Source organism: Pagrus pagrus, assembly GCF_965226575.1.
Source record: "Pagrus pagrus genome assembly, chromosome: 14".
Lineage (NCBI taxonomy): Eukaryota > Metazoa > Chordata > Actinopteri > Spariformes > Sparidae > Pagrus > Pagrus pagrus.
This window is the reverse complement of record NC_140198.1, coordinates 5861572-5879595: the sequence shown is the minus strand read 5'-3', so window position 1 is coordinate 5879595 and position 18024 is coordinate 5861572. Positions and strand designations below refer to the sequence as shown.

Below are 18024 nucleotides of genomic sequence, written 5' to 3'. Positions count from 1 at the left end.
CTGACCCAGGCCTGCAGGTGTATCACGCATGCAGAAACGGTGTGGGTTTTCACTGGTGTTGGTGGCTGTAGTTCTAGGTTTAAGTTTTCGCATCTACTTCTCCTCTTTAGTGTTCATCACTCACATCACAGACTTTCTCTAACTTCTTTATCTTTGTCAGTGACCGTGATACTTGGGCAATTCATATAAGCGTTATGACACCAGTCAGTGTTCAGTGGACTGTTGTATTCTCATCTTTTGTTTAATTTCTTATATACCATTAAATGATAAGGTGAAAATTGCCTCTGCATGCATGTGCACATTCAGGAACATCCATTCTTGCATCCATAAAGTTACAAACGGTCTTCTGTGGACGGGTGAGCTGGTCCACTTGAGCAATTGGTGTGGAAATGCTTTGTTCAAGGGCACGCAAGTGACTTAATATTCCTCTTGCTCACAATCCCGCTTCCTAAAATGTTGTGCACAGTAGTTACAGGTGTGCACAGATGTCTCACCAGCAGTGACACGCACTAAAAACCCCCACAATATAACCTACTGTATTGCCCATGTATCATCACTGCAAAGAAATGAACTGAATTCTCTCCTGGTGAGTTTTTTGATCAGCTTGGTGTCTTTTAGCAGGAAGAGCAAGTACTTATGTGTGCCTTTTACTAGTCAGAACACACAGCTGCACAAAGTGTTTAACTGTTGATTTTGACTAAGGCCTTGTCAACACGCATACAGATATTTCTCAATTTTTTTCTTAGTTTTGGCCTCTCATTCACATGCAAATGACATTTTATCTCACCCCTATCCATGCATGCACATCGATACTTGAAACAACAACAAAAACAATGGTGGACTGGTTAGTTTACATTTGCTTAGCACTGCTAGGCTGTGTGCCAGAAAGGTGTCTAATGACAAGCAAATCATAATAAATAATGATAATGGAGGCAATAAAATTATAAAATGCTAATACATAAATAATATGCAGTTGTTGTCAGTGTTTTTAAGCTACTATTGCATGCTCAGAATATACTTGACCTATCGCTGATATGGATATTATCACCACCTCCTGGCCCGGCATGCTTGTTGAGCATTTGAAATTGTTTTGAGTTCTCGTGTGTACAAATGAAGGTCGTTGGACAGAATTTTCTTCTTCTTTTTTTTTTTAATGGAGCGGGAAAATGTCCATTTAGAAAAATGTCTGTATACGTGTGGTCAAGGCCTGAGTGCAGCAATAGAATAATGAACTGTAGTACACTAAAACTCAGATCTTTATCATTTATTATATCAAGCTGATCAGAGACCTCCTGTGTCAGAAGTATTCAGTGGTTATTCCTCCCTCATTCTTGCTGTAGTGAAGTGGTGGCAAGTTTTAGAAAAATAGCTTCTCCCAGAGGCATGGTGCCGACCCACAGTCCTGTTCAGGGCACCCTTACGTCGGCATGGCATGTAGCTCTCTCAGTTATGCAATGTTGGTATGGTCATAACGCACAAAGGAGTGCACATACACACAAATACTCAGAAGCTTTGCAAAAAAAAAAAAAAAAACTCCTGTTGACTTGCTCATTAATCATCTCCACTGCACATTAAAGCCTCTCTGCCGCGAAGCATTGACAGTTTTCTCATTTTGCCCCAAAGTGTCGACGAGAAGGACATTTGAGAACGAGCAAACAGGCTCGGTGACATCTATATTATTGAGTGTGTTGTTGAAAGCTACATCAAAGCTGTAGATAGCTGCTGTAGATAGTGACAGGGAGTGAGTCCGTGTGCAACAGCGTGTTACAACAGTAGCGCTTTTTGCTGTTTTTGTTTTGCTTGTGACACTTCCTGTTTTTGGTGTTACAAAACAATGGGTGCACTTACAGCATGACAGTCAATCAGTAACGGGCGTTTCACAGTAGAAATTAGTCCTGCGCTTGTTTGGAGCCTTTATTTTTGGGTGACCTCCCAGTTGGTTTCTAATCTAATGTTGGTGCAGTTGTTTTGAACAAACCACCAGGCCTTTTTTATGCTACATTAAAAATAACTTTTCAAGCAATTTCAACCTAATTTTGTGAACAGTTTTATTTCCTGGATATAAGTTGTATGTAGTAAAAGTAATCATGCAGTTCGTTAGGGACAAATTTAACTTCACTTGCCAAAGCTCAGACATGGATGCTGAGGCACTCAAAAGCAATAGCCTCTGTATTTGTTTGTGAGCTACTCAAGGCTCTGACTCCGTGGTGATAAGAGCATCCTCAGTGTGCATGGTGCTCCATTTTGCTGATTATGTTTTCTGTATCTGACGGTTTTTTGTCTCTTTTTTTTGTTTGTCATCCCTCTTACTTCCCTCTCTTATATTTTTTTGCTTTCGTTCTTTCTCTTGATCTTAACTCTTTTCTTTCTTCTATCTCTCCTTTCTGTTTCTTTTTCACCCGTCAACCTTTGACCTTTGTCTCACTCTCCCTTCTCCCTCTGAACCCCTTTCCTTCACCCTCAACCCAACCCTTCATTTTGTCTCTCGACACCCTCTCTCCCTTCCTCCAGGCCACAGTCACCCGATGGACATGCCTGGCCGAGGGCTTTACGACGAGAGGGACAGCGGCATCGCCAGGTCAGGTAGGTTAATGAGACTAGGAGACAAAGCCTGGATTGACCTACACTCAACGCAGCTTTCAGGTCTTCGCTTTGAATTGCATTCACATTTATTCATGTCAAGACCAAAGTGGTTAAGGTACAGAGAAGATCAAATGTAAGTCAGGAAATGAATGAACAGTTGTAAAGTGAAGCACTTCCTGGGTCACAATGGATGACCTGCTTTCACTTGACTGTTGAAGGTGAAGAGAGTGAACAGTTACACAACCGTCGGATACTTTAACCAGCGCTGCATCAGCTGCGACTTCACTTGTGTGGTATGCAGACGCACATGAACACAGTTTCCATTCATTAAAACGACCCATAGGTGCCCCCTACCAGAAAACCAGAAAAGAAGATGACGATGATGCGGTGGTTGAAGATGGTGTGGATTTGTTTACAGGGCCTCCAAGGCCCGGAAAACCTTGTGCAATGGAAACTGACCCCTGCCCCCACCCCCTTTGCTCTGCCCTGCTGCCCCCCTCTACAAACACCACCATGTCCTACTGGCATGGCTGGCATGAGGGGAATTGCGCTTTCTGCTCAAACCCGGGTCACATGCAGAGGATTAAATATAGCAGCTCTCAAAACCCGCTACTAGTAAATGAGCTTCTAATTCGAGCCTCGTCCTCTCATCTCCACTCTCATCACCTCCCCGCTGCGGTGGGGCTGGAGAGCTCTTTATCTAACTCTGACACGTCCCTCCGTGAAACGAACCTCTCTCATCTTTTACTATAGCTAATCTCCTCTAGCACGGTTTTCCTTTATAACGTCACTCTCATTCACTCACCTCATGAAGTTCATCTTGCTTTATCTCTTCACACACACACACACACACACACACACACACACACACACACACACAACGATCACACACACACACAACGATCACACACCATCTAAATGGCTCATGTAACCATTGATCATAGCCCTGCTGCCTGGGCTGTAAATAACCCTGTGATCAGGGCTGGTATTCTGTGTGAGTGTGGGTAGGTTTTCATTATCATGCCAGCCTGGTGCTAAGCCAGGTTGTCCAACAACTGCAGCATGTGACTGTTAGCAGGCTATATGATATTAGATCTCATATGAATGCTATCCAGAGTGTGTTTTAGGTTAAGGGGAAGAGGGCTGATTGTGTTTTGTGTGCTGTATTTGTTGCCCTTTTCAGGTTCTTTGTCTTAGTAAGAACAGTTATTGTCCTCTAGATTTCTGTCTAGCCCTCTGTGGTAGTGTGTGTGGATGTGTGTGTACAAAGTGTCATTCAGAATGAGTAGCCCTACGCACTTGTCTGACTCACTCTTGTCCTTTTTCTCTTCTGTCACCCACCATTCCTTCCATCTGTTCCCTGTTCTCCTTCTCCTCATTCTTGTGCTCTGAATCTCTCTCCTCCCTTCTATCCACCTCCAATCCTTCTCTCCATCTCTTCGTCTGTCCCTTTAGCCTCTCTGAGCAGCCTGTTGATCACTCCCTTCCCATCTCCTGGCTCCTCCTTGACCAGCAGCTGTGCATCCAGCTACCAGCGCCGATGGCTCCGCAGTCAAACCACCAGCCTGGAGAATGGCGTCTTCCCCCGATGGTGAGACGCATATGTTCAAACATATTTTACATCCAACGTGCTTACAAATAGCGAAAACTTGCACATATTGACTGGACATGCAGTGAAGACCAACTATAGAGAGAAAAGTCCTTTTATGTGCACACTTAGAGTAGTTAAAGTGACAAACTGAAGAGGGAAACAAGTGTTCAATATTCATAGACTTTTCTGCACACACTTAAGAGAGTCTCCCCTAATCCCTCACCCCACCTCCATGTTTCTTCCCTACCTGGGGCCTCCGTCAGGCTTCTGTAAAGTTTATCCTGCAAGGACTTCCTCAGAATCCAGCAGGCAGCTGGGTAAATGACACACACTGCTGCTATACACTAATAACTGCACTCACAAACACATTTGCGATGCTGTGACTAGACAGAATGCTGTGTCGACCTGTCACTGTAAATGCAGCTGTCGGCGTCGGAGTGCTCTAATCTTCCCGGCGCTCCAGTTCAGCAGCAACAAAGTATTTTGTTTACCAGCTGCAACAGTAAAAGAAAAAGGCCAGGATTAAAAATGTTCTTTGCTTAGCAGATGTGCCCAAGTCTCTTAAGTAGAATATTTACTGGTCATTTTGAAGCAGTAGGCAGCAGTTGTGAGAGTATTAACCTGCTGCATAAGTACAAGAAAGGCACTTTACAAAGGAGACCTTAAACATTGCTCTAACTAGTTTTGTGAGGTAATATGTGAGGTAAAATGTATATGCGTACATGTTTGAGCTCATGGCAGTTGTATTCTCTTAAGCTGACTCCATGTGTGCCCCGTCCTGAACAGGTCAGTTGAGGAGAGCTTCAACATGTCTGATGAAAGTGGCGGACCAAGCCTCGGTGTGGCTCGGAAGAAGAAGATTGCCATCGGGGTTATCTTCATGCTGTCCCCCAACCCGGAGGAGAACAACCGCTTCCAGGATTTCTTTTTCTCGCACTTCCCGCTTTTTGAAAGCCACATGAACAAACTCAAGAGCGCCATCGAACAGGTGAATTGATATATTTGGCTGTGATTATATACCAGCTGCATGCTGTAAGAGTTGAACTTCTTGATTTCCCTTTTTTGATTGTTTTTATTTCCGCCAAAGATTATTGTTTTGATGTATTAGAGGTTTGTTCCTCTTACCTCTTTTCCTGTGTTTGTATTCTTGCTCACCTCCCTGATTGACACGGTGAACATAAGCCTGTCAGTGAGATCTATTTAGCAGTGACATATGAATAGTCCCCAATGCAAACCTTAGACCCTCTGCTGTCGTAATGAGCAGAGTTGCTGTCAGATTGACCGGTCAATGATCATACCCTTTTCAATCTTTGGCTTTGTTTACTGGTGTCTGTGCTTGGCACAGTCGAAGCTCTGGATGGCTTCCAGCTTTACCATCCATTTTCAATTCTGCCCCCAACCCCACCCGTCTCTTCTCCCTCGCAAATTCCTTGCTCCACTTTTCCTGTTACTTTGTTTGTCAGCTTGAGTGCCAAATATCTCAAACACATTTGTGTTGTGTCACTCTCAAGGCCATGAAGATGAGTCGGCGGTCAGCTGATGCCAGCCAGAGGGCCTTGGCTTACAGCCGAATGGTGGAAGGTCTCAACGAGTTCAGGTGGGGCAATAATTCATAGTCACTGTTTACGACACAGACAGTTACCTTACATAATTTGTATTTTCCTAATTTCTCTCAGGGACAAACTTGCAAACATGTCATAAACACCTTATAACACTTGTTAGGGAGTGTCTTTGCCTACAGTAAGGGGGCATCACTTTATAACTTTAAAATTGTTTTACTGAGATTACCATGCAATATATCATTCAGCAATATAACGTAAATTAGAACAGTATGTTTCCCAGGGCACAAACCAGCCAAACACAATCACTCACTGTTGCCCTAAGCCAGGATGTTTACTGTCTTTTTACTGCATGTTCATTGGTGAACTTTCAAACAGCTCCAGCTAACATCATCGTGCTATTCAGTTTCTATGTACTGTGGCCAAACACCCATTCTTTCCCTGCGTGTACACAGAAAGGTCCCCACGTCATAGACACTATGAAAAATGTGACATTTAAAATGACCAGGAAAAAAAGCTGCCAGGAACTTGATGCTAGACTTAAAAAGATATCTGTCGATATCAGTCCTCACTGCATGTTATGAGACATTTACAAGCTGTGTGGTTTACAGGATTTTGTTTCCTGGTTGTGAGGTAATGTAGGCAGGATAGGACACAGGAAAGAAAGGTATGAGTGAGAGAGAAAGGAGAGAGAACCTGCTGCACTGCTGACTCCTCACCTTAATTCTTGTTTATTACTTTGTTTTTACCTAGGATATATCTGAATTGCATCTGAACCCTACTTGATTTTCTTCCAGTGAAGCTCTCACATCACAAATTTCCCATTTTAACTAAAGTTCACTCATATCTAAAGTGCTTTACATGCATTTTTATCCAAGGACTGGTCTTGTGAATTAGCAGTAAGACACTTATAATGCTCCTTAAAGTAGGTCACCATGTCCTCATACTTGTCCTGTGTTACTCATGTAATGGCACTAACATTTGGGCAGCTTTAATTACCTGAGAAGTATTTTGCACATGCCTTTTATTCCAAGCATAGTTTACAAAGCTTGTTGGTCACCAGTTTGTTTTCCAAAAGTGTATCACGTAGGGAGGTAAACTGTTGCTGATATCATCTGACATTCACCAGCTGATGGTGTGCGCAGACAAAAGAAGCATCTTATCTATCGGCATAGATTACACGAGAACATTTTTGCTTTAATATTTATTTTGTGCACAAGGCAATGGTGACATTAATTCTACACAAACATATCATATATATCACATATAAAATGCACCTTTTGTTATAATGTTTGATCTTAACAGTTGAATCAAATGCTAGAGATAGTCCCTTGCTAGCATAGGCCTCATGATACTTTTCAGTAAGCATTTAGGGTCTCTGTAAGAAGGTTAATTTATGGGATCTGAGGGAATAGCGGTGAGGTAAAGGGATTCTGTAATCCTGCTCCAGTTACTGATGCCTTGTGCTGAAGTGTCATAGCAATCAATAATTAATGATTACTCACTGTGGTTTATGTGTGAGGATATCATGATGCTAACAGCCTGTGTTGCTGGTAAGAGATGTTGAAATATGTTGTGTAACAGAAAGGAGAAACACACTGTTTCCTACCTGTCTTGAGCAAACCACAGGTGTTGCATTATAACTGCAGTGCATGCTGGGAGTTCTTACTTTGGTTGGCTTTGGTTGTGTTTAGGGAAGCTTAGGTGACCAAAGTTTTAGATGCTACCAGTTACTTTCCATCTCTTCACCATAATCAGCATTTGTCACAGCATGAAATCATAAATTTGTCGGGTTTTATTCCAAAATGGTGTGTTTGTGTGAGATATTCTTGTTAGTACTGTGTGACAGATCGATGTTGGTGGTACTCCTAAAACACTTATTTTATGTATGGCATGCATGCCTGCTTCCCCCACTACTTTCACTTGAAACATGCACACTGGCAGGCAGTTCCCTGTCTGAGGTCCCCTCATTGCTGCAGTCATATGCCTGTTGGCAGCCGGCCACAGCAACCCAAGCCTCCTGAGTGGCAACCCTATCTACCTCAGACACTGGCCACCGGGCACCAGAATAGTAAATAATATGTGAGTGCCAGCAGGAGGGACGCTATTGCTCAGAGCAAACAAAATATCTGTAAAATCTCACCTTCAGGCAGCAGCTAAATATAAGCGTAGCCACCTTTGCCATTAAGGGGTTTTGACTTCATGGAACATTACAGAAGGAAAGTGGCAGAAATGCCTTTGCCTGACGCTGCTTTGACGTTGTTGGAGGGTGTGCGCGCACAGATACTCCCGCATGCAGTCATAGATAAGCTGCGCACTTAGCAGAGGCATGTGTACATAAAAGTGACACCAGCCTATATTGGGGTTATGTTAGGGGCTGCAAGCTGAAGCACTGAGAGACACAAACCCACTCAATGCAGCAGGGAGAGGAGTCTAATTCCCATTTTAACCAGACATAACTGATGCTAAGAATGCAGTTTTATCCTAAACTGAGATTGATCAGTAACTGGAACCGCAATATGTCAGTGAGCAATAACTGTACAGCTATGACTTGGAATATTTACAAGGGTCACAGAAGTCAAAAGCCATAGTTGAGGTCAGAAGTGTTCGAATTGCTGCCCTCCATAGTGAGGTAATTCAAATCTGGCTGATCAATCTGACACATCAGTTTAATTTCACGTCACAGCTGTGCTCTTTAAAGTTCACCTGAACAGCTGCTGCTGCAGAGAAGATGAGACGAGATCTCCCCGTTGGCTCGGTGTCAGACAGTGAATGTACAGCAGGTCAAGTAGGTCTTAAATGGGCCACAGATAAGTCAACCTGTTTATAACACAGGAATGAGTAAAGCATTATTAGCTCGTTTGATGCTGCTGCCTGGATCATCTCTGCCCTGAGAGAGCCTGAGTGCTGACTGAGTGATATCAAGTCCATTCTGGTTTACTCTGTTTATGTGTCTCTTTAATTTCTTACGAACTGTGCTTGTAATAACTTGTTCTTATTGATTGGAGTGAGTAAGCGAGACAATTAATCATTCAATTACAGTCTTCTTCATAGTCATAAGGCACCTGGAGCTGTAAACACTGGGTTGTTTTGGAAGGACAGCCTGCAAGGCATTTTTCTCAGAACTGGCATCCTTGTCAACTACTGCAGTGAACTTCTCTTAAGTGTCATTCTGTTGTTTATTATTCATGAGATGACAGGTGTAGGGTTACAACAAAGGAACTGCTTGCTACAACTGTATTGAAATGATTTTTTTTTCTTCTTTTCACACCTGGTTTATAATTTCCTCGTATAAGCCTGTAAAACCAAGACTACACGTGGTGTTTTGTTTTCCTTGGAAAATGTATCAACCAAAAATAGCTCGATTACAGGAATACTGGAGTTCTGATGAAGGTCATTTTTACTGTGTGACACCTGTGCTTTCTCTCAGCATGCAAACCTGTCTCTCCCCTGTCACTGGGCTCTTCATAGGTCAAATAGTTTGTGAGTTTAGTGCAGAATTAACCTTGTTTTACTGCCAGAGATCGCATGCAGGTTCCAGTAAGACTAAATGAAGCCTTGTGGCAGATCACCTGAGGTGGTAGCAGCAGGTTACATTATTGCAGCTTATTTTATGATGTTTATTTGGTTTAACTTTACTTTTAATTTAGCCTGGTTGTAGCCTGTGTTTGCTGAAGATTGCAGTTGTAATATGGATTAATTTAGTATGTTTGCAAGAAATCAGAGTAAGCTGATAAAACCGTCAGAGACACCTCGCCCTCTAATGAAAACTAGCAGCTGTTTTTTGATTATCTGTCCATTTTTTGCTTTTCAAACCCAGACTCGAGCAGCTGCGGTCCATATTTCAGCTCTGACTAAAAACCGCCTGATTCTCAACATTCCTCAGGCTGCAGAGATTCCCCTCTGCCCCTGTGTCAAAGCTTGGCCCCCAGCCGAGACATGCTCACCAACACACCCCACGTTCCATGGAAACTCCAGTCCTTCTCAATGGACAAATGCCCCAACTGAAGCCACATACAGATAGATATACACACAAACGCACTGTACAGAGCAAGAGACGGGGTTGTGTGTGAGTGCGCGCAAGTTCGTCGGACGGTTACAAACACACATACACAACCAAGGGTCTCCCATGGCCTGAGCGCAGACAGCGAAGCTCTGTGAACTGAGATCTCTTTTGTTTACCCCAATAGACAATAACGTGTCTGTTCTCTCTCTGTCTGTTTTCTCTCTTTTTCCCCTCCTTCTCTTTCATTCGCTCTGTCCCTCTTTCATCCACACCTCCTTCGCCGTACCTCATCTCCAGGATGACCATCTGCGACCTCTACACCATGCCTCGAGTGGCTGAGCCCGTCTGGTTGACCATGATGTCTGGGGCGTCGGAGAAGAACCAGCTCTGTGGGCACTTCATGAGGGAGCTCTCCCTGCTGATGGAGCAGGCCTCCAAGAACCAGTTGAGTGTCTGCTTGTACTTATACCTCGTCCCCACCAGCAGTCACAAAATCTCTAAAAATGTTGTAGGAGTTTCAGAGGTTGCATCCTAAATGGGAGTCGAGGTGAATTATATCAGATTTCCTTTTCAAACGGGTATATACCATGTCACATAGTGGTTTTTAGCAGTTGTATGGTCCACGGTTATTATTGTAAACCAAAATTGAAAGTAAATATAAACAATATGCTTTTAGACAAACCGAAACAATATTGCCTGCTTACAAAACTAATTAAAGCGGAATAAAAATATATGGATATTCATTTCATGTATTCCAAGAATAATGGCTTGAACACACTACACGACTTTCAAAGTCGTCTGATCGTTCTCCTGTTCACACGACATGATCACAGGTGCCAGACAAGACACAGGGATGAGACGATTCCAGGTTGAGCGCTGATTCGCAAAAAAACTGCAGATTTTGCTCCATATGCACTCATGCCTGGTTAGACTGGGCTGAGAGATCACACGCTGACAAGCTGTTCATGAGCTTCTGGATTTACTTTTTGAAAAGTTCACACATGCCAACCGCCGTTCCCGAGAGCGTGCGCCAATCTGCCCCTGATCTGGGGCTTTTTGTTGGCGAGCTCCAAAAACCATTGGGGACTGCACGATCGGGGCTAAAATCCTGTAATGTGACTTGGAATAAGGTATCAGGCTCATTTATTGCCATTTTGCAACTAAGCGTTGACCATTGTAGCCCCTTAATGCTACACATACGTAAAAACATATAGAACATTTAAATTGGAAGCATTTAGTAGGACATTTTGTTAATAAATTTTGTGTGTATATGTAGCTACATACTTGACATCCATTCCTTGCCAAACTAAACCTTTTGTTGAAAAAGTGAAACTAAACTTTCAAACACACACTGAAAAGTGTTCGCCCTTATGGATCTGCTCACTGATCAAACAAGCTCACTGATATGAACAGGAAAAGACATTAACGGCAGTATTAAGAAATGTTGCACATGCATAGTACTTCCCGGACGAGCCTATCAACAGAGAAACAAATACAGGTTCACACACACTATTCACTCTATCTCCCCCCCACACACACACATTCTGTGGTCCGTCTCTTCCTTTCTTACACACACACACCCCCCCCCCACACACACCCCCCCCCACACACGCACATACACACTTTTTGTGGTCTATCTGTACACACACACACACACACACACACACACACACACACACACACGCTGTGAATGTTTCACCCTCTTTGCATTTACTTGTCTGCCTCAGAGGGAGCTGTGAATGAGAAGATCCCTGCCAGTCTCTAATTGCTTATTGTTGCTGTTACAAAGCCACGTCAAACCACTGCTAGTTGTACATTAATGAATTGGTAGCAAGGCTTTTATTGAACACAGCACCCGTCTTCAGTACAGTTGATTTTAAGTATCATTCAGTTTACTGAATTATTACATCAAGTTGATCTTTAAGGTCAGGAATACTTGCCGATATTTTTAAAGATACGTGTGATTTACTGATCTTTATCACAGAGTTACGCATTAGAGATCAATCGTGTATCTTCTTTCATTCTGTTGTAAATGCCATGTCTGCAACTAATGATTTTTCATTACCAATTACTTAAAGTCAAGTCACTTTTATTTATGCAGCCCAAAATCATAATCGCATTGCCTCAGTGGGCTTTACAATCTGTACAGTGAACGTCATCCTCTGTCCTTAGACCCTCGACTCAGAACCAAACATAATGTCTTAAACCTGCCTTGAACTTCAATCTTATCTATTTATTTCACAATGATATTTTTTTCCTCTCTTCATTCATTCATTCAGTCTTTATTTAAATAGTACTTCACTTTCTTTTGCATGGACAATGACTATTAGATAAACATAAAAAAGCCTACATTAAAGGAAAAAGGACTGAATAAGGGAAAGTGTTCAAATAAAAAAACAAAAAACGACAATATAGGATAAAAAGATGCAATAAAATCACAACACAACAAGGAATAACGGCCAAGTTAACCTTAAAGATCTATACCTCGCTCAGATTTGACAAATACAGGAACAGAAATAGTCAAGCTGCCAAATAAATCATGTGATCCAACTTTAACTTGGTATTTTTTGCTTGATTAATGACTTAATGGTTATGACAATAGGAGGAACAGTGGAAACTCAAACATGAACAATTTTTAATTTTTTTACTTTATACTTTATACTATCAGAAATTGTTTTTATAACATCTGCTTCATACTACACAGTTCACTGTGTTCTCTCATATTCTCTGAAACCCTGCACGCTCTCTAAATGAGGACCATGAAAAGAAACTGCGTCTCCTAGGCAACCATGGTGTTTCTTTAGCAGCAGCGCCTCTCGGTTAAAGTCATTATTTCCACCAGCACCAGTAGTTAGGATGACTACCACGCAACTACGTCCATGTTATGTTGACTCGTAAAGCATCACGTCGCCCTGGCAGCCGCTGAACTTACTGTATCACATCATGTCTTTTCTGAGGCATCCAGTCAGTGTTCCCATGACTGATGGTTTTGACGGTGCCGCAGGCGCATCTGTGTTCTAGCACGTGATTGAACTTGACCACCGTGACAGTGTTGAGTCATGAGACAGGAAGGGAAGTAGACACTTGTGGTCAGAACAGGGAAGTGAATCATTCTATTGGAATGTGTGTGTATGGGTTTCCTTTATGTGTGTATCTGGGTTTGTGTGTGTGTGTGTGTGTGTGTGTGTGCAAACAATGGCTGTCTATGTGGTATTCAGAAAACGTCAGACCAAAGTTTTCCGTTTAGCGAGAGAACTTCTGACCTAACCAACAAGAGGTCGGGCGCGAAAGAGGAGTTTCTGAGTGCACCCAGGAAATCCATTTTGTTAAATCTCCTCTTTTCTCTGCTAACCAACCCCCTTTGTCTGATATTTCAGATTCCTCCCTGCGTTATTGACAGCCATCCTGACCAATCATCTGGCCTGGGTGCCCACAGTCATGCCCAATGGGCAGCCCCCAATCAAGATCTTCCTCGAGAAACACTCCTCCAAGAGCGTCGACATGCTGGCAAAGACGCACCCCTACAACCCCCTGTGGGCACAGCTAGGTGAGGAGTTTGAACACATACATGCAAACACAGAGTTGAAGGTGCCTTTGTTTTCCATCAGAGCGCCCGGGGAGTCAAATTAAACATCTGTATTCAGTCTTTAATTGGCTGAAGCTTCAACGCATCCGTTCCCAACCTGTCTTTACTGCACGAACACAAGTTAGGACTAGACAATATCTTCTTTGCATGCAACTCAATCATTTGCAAATAAACTGTGTTAACCTACAAGGTGTTCCCGAGTCCATGTAATAAACCTCACCTGATCATCATTCTTACACCAGTTACCAATTAACCTGTTTACCAGTGGATGTTTTGAAGTGGTTTTTTTTTTTTACGTTCCACAACTTTCCCAGCCCCTGTCCCAACTTGTCTGAAACATCTTACTGGCAAAAATCAATGATGTAGAAGAGGTGAAACATTCAATATATTGTCTTTGTACTGTTTACAATTGAGTTTAAGGCAAAAAGGATTAGTAAATGGCCACATTAAGGTAAATTAATCATTTAAACAGCGTCACAACTCTTTTGGAATCAGGCTTGTAAATATGCAATTTTCAAATTGACATGTATTAATACCGCAACTGCATTTACATTATGAAAATTGGATATAAATTCCCCATTTATACTGTCAAAGTGCCGATGTGTTTACCTGGTCGAGAATTGTAAACATCACATTTTCTTGGATCACATGACAACAGTGGATTTCCTTCTGTCAACATCGCTTGCTGGCGTACAAGTAGCTGATTTATGGGCACATATAGTAAGAAGTGATGTGCTATAAATAAATGGACATCTTTAAGTACATTCAACACTTTCACCTAGAGTGACACGGAAATGTAAAGATGGTGAGTTCATGGTGACACCTAGTGGTAATAGCTGAGAACTGCACACCAGAGAAATGATGTCATATGAAAAAAAGATGGAAGAACTCGAGATACGAGAACGTGTACCGCTATGGCCTGTTATTTGAGTTGGAGTTGATTGATCTTGTAAAGCTTTTATTTAATCTATTCCTTTTTTATTTTATATACTTATATTTTTACACTAGACCATCTGTACTTATTTCTGCCCTTGTGCTGCTTTTAACACCAACATTTCCCTTCTGTGGGATCAATGAATGATTATCTTATCTTGAAAAGTAGAAATCGGTTGTTTGCTGACAATTGGCTTGTGAATTATTGCCTTCCTCTTTTGATACATCTTGTCATATTTGTCATATTTTCTCACCTGAGTTAAGAAAAATAGAATCCTTAGCAAACTACTCAAATTTACTTTTATTTCCAGATCTAAGAAACTATTAATTAAACATTGTTTGTTAAAAATAGAAACTAATGCATCTCGAGACCTGTTAGATGATGTTAATGTTTTGTTTTGTTTCCTCTTCTGTGTGTAGGCGACCTGTACGGGTCCATTGGGTCACCGGTGCGGCTCTCGAGGACAGTGGTAGTCGGCCGCAGACAGGAGCTGGTCCAGAGACTCCTCTATGTCCTCACCTACTTCATCCGTTGCTCCGAGCTGCTGGAAACCCACATGCTGGACAGCGCTGAGGATGAGGCCATCGTGATGCCCGGCTCCCTCATCACGACTTCCCTAAGGAAAGGAGAGGTGGAGGAGTCAGACTATGTCCTGGTTACCGTCCATAAACCCAGCGGCGACTACTTGTCCCAAGGGGCCCACGGCCGACAGACGGAGGCAGAGGACGGCAGCTACCGTTCAGACAACAGCCTCCAGAGCAGCACATACACAGACACAGAGGTGGAGCACGGCGCCGGGGACACACCCAAGGAGGAAGATGAGGATGAGGAGGATGAGGAAGACGAGGACAGCAGTGAAAGTCAAGGGTCCAGGAGCAGTGTGCTTCAAACGGAGCACAGCCAGGGTAACAACCCTATTATCAGGACTACAGAAGCAGCTGAATCTGGGGAGCTGCACCGGGAATCTAGCAGCCCGCTGGCCACTGAGGCCCGACTGGAGACAGTGCTGCGTATCGGCTCGGCTTCACCCAGGGAGCAGGTCTGTGTGCTGGATACAGAGACCAAGGGTGACCTGAAACTTATTGTCCCATCCATCCCCACAACGCTTGCATCAAGTGCATCTCCAACTCCTGTCACCTCAGAGGGTAAAACCTCTGGGGCAGATGCTGGGGTGGATGCAGGCATGGGGAACCAGCCCACCAGACTGCTGGCTCCTCGGTCTTTGGGGATCCCTCTAGAGAAGAAGCCCCCAGATAAGAACATGGCTGCTGCAGTGCCAGTACCTGTGACGGGGCCGATGGCTTTGACTCTGACAGAAGACGAGGAGCCAGCAACAAAAGTCACTTTCCTCATCGGAGACTCCATGTCTCCTGAGTCGGACACAGAGAGCCGCAGGAGGAAGGTGGAGGAGGAGATGAAAAAGCACAGGAAACACCTCAAGGACAAACATCTACTTGCCCAGCAGCTGCTGCTGCATCAGCGACCGCAACCGCAGAGAGGAGCAGATTCAAAGACCAGCAACACCAGCGCATCAGAGGACCAAACCAAACAGACCAAGGCGGCTCCAGCCCTGCAGCGGGTGTCCAGTAAGTGGAGCCCAAACCTTATGGATGATTTCGATGAGTATTTCAGCCTAGAGAACCCCGTGGAAACAAGGACTATAGATGATGTGGCCAAACGACAGGGGGGCAGCACCACAGACAGTATGCGCAAAGACTTGCTGGACCCCTCGGGAGTCCCAAGGCCTGGTCATGGTTTGGGTCTCTGTTTAGGTTCAGGTAGCGGAGAGGTAGGGTCCAGCAGGAAGAGAGACACTCTGTTGGATGTCCAGAGAAGGTGCAGGTGTGGGTCAACAGATTCATCTGACAACTGCTGCTGCAGGGGCTGTTCTGCTGAGCAGGATCAGGGTCTTCTGTTGTCAGTCCCCGTCCCCCAGGATGGAAGCGGCAACAGCAAAGAGGACCAAAAGCCTAAAGTGTTGCCTGTCAATGACTGGGAGATACCACGCAACGAGAGCTCGGACAGCGCGCTGGGGGACAGTGAGAGCGAGGACACAGAGGACTGGCAGGAGGAGGTGATGGTGCCATTCCCAGGGTGAGTAACAGACCATTAATTTATTCATAGACAAACTGGGAACTCTGCTATGAAGTGCTGTGGTTGTAATGAACACTCTGGCAGGACTTGAAAATTATAAATATCTACTGTCAAATGTTTGATTCATAGGTCAAAATTGGTGGAGAACTTCTCAAAGCCAACCATTGCCAACTTCGGCCGCTCTCTGTTCGGAGGCTACTGCCCCACCTACGTGCCAGACTTTGTCCTGCATGGGGTTCCCAGCGATGAGAAGCTCCGGCAGAGCCTCATGGCGGAATTAACCCATGCTGTTCAGGTAAAGGACTGAAGTGTTTTAGGGAGCTATACTTTTTCACTGCCAATACAAACTACTACGGTTCCCACGCAGTATGCAAAGTAAGGAGTTTGATTCAGGAATAACCAGATTTGAAGTATTGGTGGAAAAAAAGAAAAGAAAGTATAGAAAAATATGAATTTCCACACAGTTGCTACAATTCTACATACTGAAAATCTGAATTTCTTTAAAAAAACATAAAGTGTACCACTGTGTGAGATGCTGCCAAAAGCAAGCTTGGTGTTGTTAAAAGCAGCAAAACAGCTCTGACCCGAGTGGTCCAAGACATGTGCGACCAAATTATTTGAAGAAAACCCAGCAATTTCTTTGAATTGCTTACATACATAGTATGTGTTATATAGTGATGTAATTATTAGGAAAAGTAAACAGACTATCTCTCTGTCCATTTATGGCCACATTGTGAAAAAAAAAAGATGCACAGATTATATCTCTTATACTGTATATGTCCTGTATCAATATACGTATTAAGGAAAATAATTTTATAAAACAATAACACAATATGATCGGATAATTCTAAGACAATACCACTGAAAGTAGATCAATAATTATGAATCATGGTCCAGCCTTAATTCAGATATTTTAAATATGTTTTACATTAAAGGATTTACCGTATTATTGCTCAGTATTTTGTGTCATTGACCTTTTTGTACAGTAGTTTGAGACACGTGATAACATGTGAGAAACACTGGTTTAAATGTCTGTTCTCATCCTCTGCAGCATCCAGTTTTGGATGAGCCCATAGCGGAGGCCGTCTGCATTATAGCAGACACAGACAAGTGGACGGTGCAGGTGGCCAGCAGTCAGAGACGAGCCACAGACGTCAACAAGCTGGGGAAGGAAGTCCTGGTGTCCAGCCTGGTGTCCAGCTTATTGCAGTCCACACACCAGCTCTACAAACTCAACCTCTCACCCAACTTTGTATGTTACACCTCTCTGTCCTTGTTGCTAACCATTTTTAAAATGCTGTTTTTACTGATTTTATTGACTGATCATGTTTCTGTCTCTCTCCTCTCCTCCTTAGTGTATAATGCACCTTGAGGACCGCCTGCAGGAAATCTACTTTAAGAGTAAAATGCTTGCTGAGTATTTGAAGGGCCAGACGAGAGTCCATGTGAAAGAACTGGGCATGGTCTTAGGGTAAGCGTTTGACCTTTATTCTCATGTTGTAGCTGCTGTGAAGCTGTACTTTGATATTATGATTCTGTTATTTAAAGGTGCCCTGTGGAGTTTTTGACCACTCTAGCACTATGGAGGCATATTTTATGAGCAGGTCCCGGTTTCTTTCTTGTCCTTGCACGTCTGATGCAGTAAACAGTTCAGTCCGTGGTTTCACACTA

General features: G+C 43.3%; 1 protein-coding gene across 4 annotated transcripts in view; it reads left to right on the top strand.

Moving 5' to 3' along the window:
- The window catches only part of fnip1 (folliculin interacting protein 1), a 43049-nt gene that overhangs the window by 22478 nt on the left and 2547 nt on the right, over positions 1 to 18024 (top strand). For all 4 annotated transcript variants that reach the window (XM_084374317.1, XM_084374316.1, XM_084374314.1 and 1 more), the window contains 10 exons: positions 2512 to 2583; positions 4039 to 4174; positions 4961 to 5162; positions 5686 to 5771; positions 10037 to 10183; positions 13117 to 13286; positions 14679 to 16353; positions 16483 to 16648; positions 17405 to 17605; positions 17709 to 17824. In XM_084374317.1, the coding sequence (XP_084230443.1) occupies positions 2512 to 2583; positions 4039 to 4174; positions 4961 to 5162; positions 5686 to 5771; positions 10037 to 10183; positions 13117 to 13286; positions 14679 to 16353; positions 16483 to 16648; positions 17405 to 17605; positions 17709 to 17824 (2971 nt within the window). The remainder of the gene's footprint in view (positions 1 to 2511; positions 2584 to 4038; positions 4175 to 4960; positions 5163 to 5685; positions 5772 to 10036; positions 10184 to 13116; positions 13287 to 14678; positions 16354 to 16482; positions 16649 to 17404; positions 17606 to 17708; positions 17825 to 18024) is intronic.